We start from the raw sequence: 5,640 nt of genomic DNA, 5'->3' as shown, positions 1-5,640 counted from the left end.
AGATAAGAGGAGCCTCTCCCCATCTCTGGGCTGCTGCTCAAATTGGGCATCTTCATCCCCTCCCCTCCCCCCCCAGCAAAAGCCCCCAATTGAGGGAGGGGGTTGAATAGGGATTCCCCACTTTGGAAAAAAAAACAAAACCTCCAGGAAGGGATTTGTTTTTTCTCATCAATAGTAGAAGGGCCCCCTACTCAATGGACAATGTGTCAATAATCCCAGTTCTGCAATGGCTGGTTGTAGAATACTTGGAGATGGAGGTAGGGGGGCAAATAGGAAGACTTTCTCCAAACTATCTTCATGCCCGTCAACCTGGATTTGCCTTCATGATCTGAATTCACTTCAACTGTCCCTCTCTTTGACAAAGGCTCGGTCCAACCTGCCCTCTTCTTCGTGCCCCTACTTCTCATTTCTCCAAACCCCGTCTTCCAGCAAGTCCCCATCGCGGTCTCCCGGGGCTTCCTGATCTCATCTGAGGTAGGGGTAGACTTCAGGGTAGGCCCGAGGGCTACTCCATTGGGGGAAAACCGTACCATTTCCAGACGGCGGGCACAGGTTGGGATGATGGCTGAGAGGACCAGACCGGGGAGGAAGACCAAGTGAGAGAGGCTGCCATCCCCTCAGGCGAAAGGCCGCCAGCGCCTTTACTCCCCACCCCGTGAGGAAGGGTGTGGTGTCTTGGGCGGGAGTGGGGGGGAAAGGCGTGCTCGGCTCGGCCTCCCCGGCCCGATAAAAGGGCAGCCCGGCTGTGGAGGGCACCAACCTGCCAAGATGGTGCTCACCGAGGAAGACAAGGCCAGGGTGCGGGCTTCCTGGGTCCCTGTGAGCAAGAACGCCGAACTCTACGGAGCGGAGACCCTTACGAGGTAAGCCCTCCTCCCCGCCTCCCTTCCACTTGCGCGAAGCTCGCCTGGGCGATGCTGCTGCCCGGGGCTTCCCTTCACTCTCCCTTTCCCCCACCCCTCCACGGCAGGTTGTTCTCCGCTCACCCAACCACCAAGACCTACTTCCCCCACTTCGACCTGAGCCCGGGTTCCCACGATCTCAAGGCTCATGGCAAGAAAGTGATCGACGCGCTCACCGAAGCCGTCAACAACCTGGACGATGTGGCGGGAGCCCTTTCCAAGCTCAGCGACTTGCACGCCCAGAAACTTCGCGTGGATCCCGTCAACTTTAAGGTGAGTCGCCTTCTCCCCGGCATAATGGGGGGGATGGCGGGGGAAGGAGGAGGCGAAGAAGGGCGCACGGCGCCTCCCGCCTGCTTCGCCTTTCCTTCGTAAGCCGTCTCTCCGCCGACGGTTTGGGGGTGGGCGGGCGAAGCTCTGCCTCTCTTAACGGCACCCCTCTCCTGTCTGCAGTTGCTGGGCCAATGCCTCGAGGTAACCATCGCCGCTCACAACGGAGGGCCCCTCAAACCCGAAGTGATTTTGTCCCTTGACAAATTCCTCGATTTGGCCAGCAAGTTGCTGGTTTCCAGGTACCGCTAGAAGGAGAACGCACACCCTTGCCTGTGCTCGAAAACAATGGCCCTCTTCCTCTCCAGTAACTCTCCTACTTCTTGGATAACCTTGTCAACCTCTCTTGCCTGTACGTCTTCTGCTCTGTGGGGTTCACTTGTGGGACCCCAATTTGGGTGTCTCCCTGGAGCCTGAATTACTAGTTGCCCTGTGGCTGAATTGACCAAGCCAAGGTCTGAGCTCTCTGCAGTGGGACTGAGCAACTGAAGATCTAAAAGTATGGATGATTTTTCAACCACCCTCATGTCATCCACCACCATTAATGCCTGAGCTGGTTCTACTTCCACTGTTGTGCAAACTATTGTTTCCATTGCTTTCCCCCCCACCCTCCCTTGTCGAATCTTCATTATTACAACAAATTAATAAAAGCACAGGAAAAAGAGGTGCCAGAGCGTTTTTCAGTGTCTGTCTAAAATGCTCCAAGTTGTTCTGCTGCATTGTTAGTGCTGCATGTGTTTCTGAATTGGGCAGAAAACATATGTGTCATCTGGATATGGGGGGCAGCTTGTAGGAGAGGGGTCATTGCTGGTTTTGGGGGGCAGCAATTACAGGGAAAAATGGGTCAAGTATGAATGAAATGTGTACCCTTTGTTTGGGAATGTGCATGGCAACTTCTTAGAGAATTTGGGAAAATCTTAAGCAAATGAAGCCAAAAGCAGTTTTTGGGTTTGCATAACGTTGTAAAACTTAAACTCAGGTTAATCAAAGTGAATAGTTGGGGTCAAATAACAGCAATACTCAAACAAATAAAACATCATAGATAAGGTTAATGGTAAGAAAAGATGCAAAGTAGGATTTCGGGGGTCCGTCAGCCCACAGGATAAACGGATCGGAGGCAAGTATCCCCTTATGCCGAGATGCTAGATTTCCGGGCCATTTCTCCGGCGCGGTCTTTCGCCGCTTAGAGATAACACCTCGTTCCTCACGGGAGAAGGTCCAGCCGCCAGCCGCCTATAAAAGCTGGGAGACCCCGAAGAGGAAAAGCATCGCAGGGCTGGAAGTGGAATCCGCCCACCAGTCTACATGCGGACAAATGGGGTGGGGTGGGGTGGGGTGGGGAGTTGGAAGTTTGCTAACTTTCACTGCGATAAGCTTACTGAGGGAATTGGATGCCGACTGGGGAATTCTGGGAGGTGTGTGTATTTCTTCTAGTGAAAGATCTGGTAATGTCTTGTGTATTTTGCAAAAACACCCAGTAGATGGTAAAACGCAGTTAAGAAAGGCCAGATGACTGAACAATGACTTGGTTGCTTCTGATATGATGAGGACATCTTCAGGTTCCTTTGATGAAATTGCTCCTGCATTCTATCTGGAGCAGTAGCATCTTGGGTCTTGAGCCCTAGTTAAATTAGGTGAGCCGGTGTTTTATAAACTAATCAATGAGTGTCCTAAATAAAGCCACATATTGGTAGCAAAGGATGAGATTAAAGTTCTGAACATTTCACAAAAGATCGTGTAGATCTTATGAGAGGTTCTAATCAGGATAAATGAAAAAGCCATATTCATAGGCAACAAAATGTAAAAAAAAAACAAATGTAGTGGACATCATGGAGGCACATGGAAGCATTTTTGAAAAAGTATAATGCTTTGTAGCTCAAAGGGATTTTTATTTGAAAGGCGGTAGGAGTGCAGTTTAGCAATGTTCTCAGCTTAGCATAGCATTTCTTAGTCAGTTTGCTTCTCGGCGCAGTTTTCAATTCAAGCAAAAATAAGAGAAAAAAAATGGAATAACTATGTTTGTTATGGCTGATATTTCTTGTAATATTTACTCATCTGATCCTACTGAACTCTTCTTTGTCTATGAAAAACAACAGCAATTACTTAATGTCAGTTAATTAAAATTATTTTCTACACTTTTTTTCATATTACATTCTAGAAAATCTTTATATTCTAAAAAACCCTTCTCTTACTTAACATGAAGTGAATTTGAAATCATCGTATATCCTACATGTTCTATCAGAGAAGGGCTGAACAGAACATAGGAAGTGGAAGTCATGGGGAGATTTACAGTAAGTCACTGTTACCAAATTCATCTACCACCAATCCTAAATCACTAACAGCAATAGTATAAGGTGTCCTGTTGAACAATTCTATAGAGTTTACCAGAATGAAAGAAAGTAAAGAATTAAAGAAGAGACTTTTCATGACGTTAAGGCCAACTGTCACTCTAAATCAGGGGTCCCCAAACTTGACAATTTTAAGACTCGTGGACTTCAACTCCCAGAATTCCTGAACTGAGTTCATACATTTGTGCTAAATCATGGCTTATTTTAACTAAAGTTTGCTAAGTAATCCCCAATGACTTGGTTCACATATAACCCATGCTAGTTATAGTTCATAGTTTACAAACTGTCCAGATTTACATAATGCATAAGCCAAAACTAGACAGATTACATTACTACTTAGCAGAATGCATGAACTTAGTTCTTTTCTTGTGTACCTGAAGCAGAAAAATAAAACATAATCTTGACCATTAACAAGTTTATGGTTCATTATATCTAAAATTATAACTTCTGCTAAACAGTGCTGAATTGTGTTAATAAATAAAAACAGGTACTCAGACTGATCTTTTGTGTGTACACAAAGACTATTTTTAAATTATATATTTTTTGAAATGTTCAAAACATTAAAATATAGTTGTAGGAAATCAGGTGGCATATAAATTTAATGAATAATAATGTATTAACTTGAGAACATTGGTTTTTAAAATTATCGATTATAATAGAAGGACAAGTTATTCAACGTTGTCTCTTTATTTTCTCAGCATATTGTCTCTTCTATCAGTTGGCACAATTCCTTCCACCTAAATGTTATTTTCACTACTTTCTTCAATCCACTTACTGTATTGGACAACATTCTAAATCACCTTTATAGTTGTTTTACAGTATCATCTGAACTGAACTCAGATAATGGGTCAAGCTAGTGTTAACACAGAACACTTTATTCACTAACATAAACCTTGTGTTTTTTTTCCCAGTACTCAGGATAGTATATCATCATGCTTATCCTCTGAGAAGATTGCACAAACTCCCAGAAAGTAGAATTGCTTTGCTACAGCATCTCTGCTCTGTTTGCTCTACTTTATGTCCCTTATTTTAAAAAAAGATCTGATTTTGAAAACGCAGAGGCTTCAGTGTCTTTTTCATTTGTACAAAAACAGTCATATTTTTCTCTTTCTCCCACTCTGTCTCTCATCTAAAATTTTCCTTTTTGTTAAACAGAAATCAAATCTGTTTTTCCCCTCATTTTTTTCATTAAATAACCATTATGAACTCACCTCAAAATCGTGATCTTCAGATGATTTCATATTAATAATCATCTCTCTTAGAGCTGCTATCTCTTTTTTATGTTCTTGTAACTAGAAATTAATAATGTTATGCATAAGAGAATGATCAGAATAGTGCAACCACTGGTTTTCCTTGGACATTCCATGAAAGGAAAAGTTGGTGAAGCAAGAAAGAAAGTATTGATGTTTTTAACTTTGGTGTTGAAGAAAATTCCTAAGAATAGTGTGAACAGCAAAGTAAACAAACAAATGTACCATCATATAAATCAAAATTGTCACTCAAGGCACAACCAACCAGGCTCAAATTACACTATGCCAAGACAGCTCTCTGGAGAAGGACATAATGCTTGGAAAGACAGAAGGGGCTTGCTGGGGTACTTTCTAATAAATAGGCAAAACCAGAGCACAGAAATGGTCTCAGGACCAACATTTGATTTAATCTGAATTACGATATAAATTAAGCTAATTTACAAACAATATTGTCATGCATTTAATACATTTTTGACTTTAGTTATATTACAAATTAGAATTTGGTAATAAGTTCTGGAAGGCTTATGGAGGCTACAACTGAAGTGTTAGAAGACACTAGTGGACATAAGGCATCAATTACAGACTTACAATCATAATTGACCCCAAAATTTATGTTGTTAAGTGGAACATTTGTTAAGTGAATTTTGCCCCATTTTATGACTTCTTGCCACAGTTGTTAAGTGATTCATTGCTTCCCCATTGACTTTGCTTGTCAGAAGGTCGCAAAAGGTGTTCACATGATTCCAGGATTCTGCAACAGTCATAAATACGAGCCAGTTGCCAAGTATCCAAATTTTGGTCATGTGACCA

General features: G+C 43.0%; 1 protein-coding gene across 1 annotated transcript; it reads left to right on the top strand.

Annotated features, from left to right (window-relative positions):
• On the top strand, nucleotides 1-1,896 carry LOC113445722 (hemoglobin subunit alpha). The gene is made up of 3 exons (XM_026715039.2): nucleotides 1-863; nucleotides 971-1,175; nucleotides 1,356-1,896. The coding sequence occupies exons 1-3, from the start codon at nucleotides 769-771 to the stop codon at nucleotides 1,482-1,484; spliced, it is 429 nt and encodes a 142-aa protein (XP_026570824.1). The 5' UTR covers nucleotides 1-768; the 3' UTR covers nucleotides 1,485-1,896.
• The last annotated feature ends 3,744 nt before the right edge of the window (nucleotides 1,897-5,640 follow it).

The sequence above is a fragment of the Pseudonaja textilis genome, chromosome 3, assembly GCF_049901715.1.
Source record: "Pseudonaja textilis isolate UNSWEBS1 chromosome 3, rPseTex1.2, whole genome shotgun sequence".
NCBI lineage: Eukaryota > Metazoa > Chordata > Lepidosauria > Squamata > Elapidae > Pseudonaja > Pseudonaja textilis.
The sequence above is the reverse complement of the archived record's forward strand: the minus strand, read 5'-3'. Positions and strand labels throughout refer to the sequence as shown.

What these genes read in the sequence shown, in the direction of transcription:
- LOC113445722 (XM_026715039.2), top strand. Translation starts at nt 769, where the DNA reads ATGGTGCTCACCGAGGAAGACAAGGCCAGGGTGCGGGCTTCCTGGGTC. An exon ending in GGAGCGGAGACCCTTACGAG is followed by an intron (nt 864 to 970) that starts GTAAGCCCTCCT and finishes CCTCCACGGCAG; the next exon opens with GTTGTTCTCCGCTCACCCAA. An exon ending in TGGATCCCGTCAACTTTAAG is followed by an intron (nt 1,176 to 1,355) that starts GTGAGTCGCCTT and finishes TCCTGTCTGCAG; the next exon opens with TTGCTGGGCCAATGCCTCGA.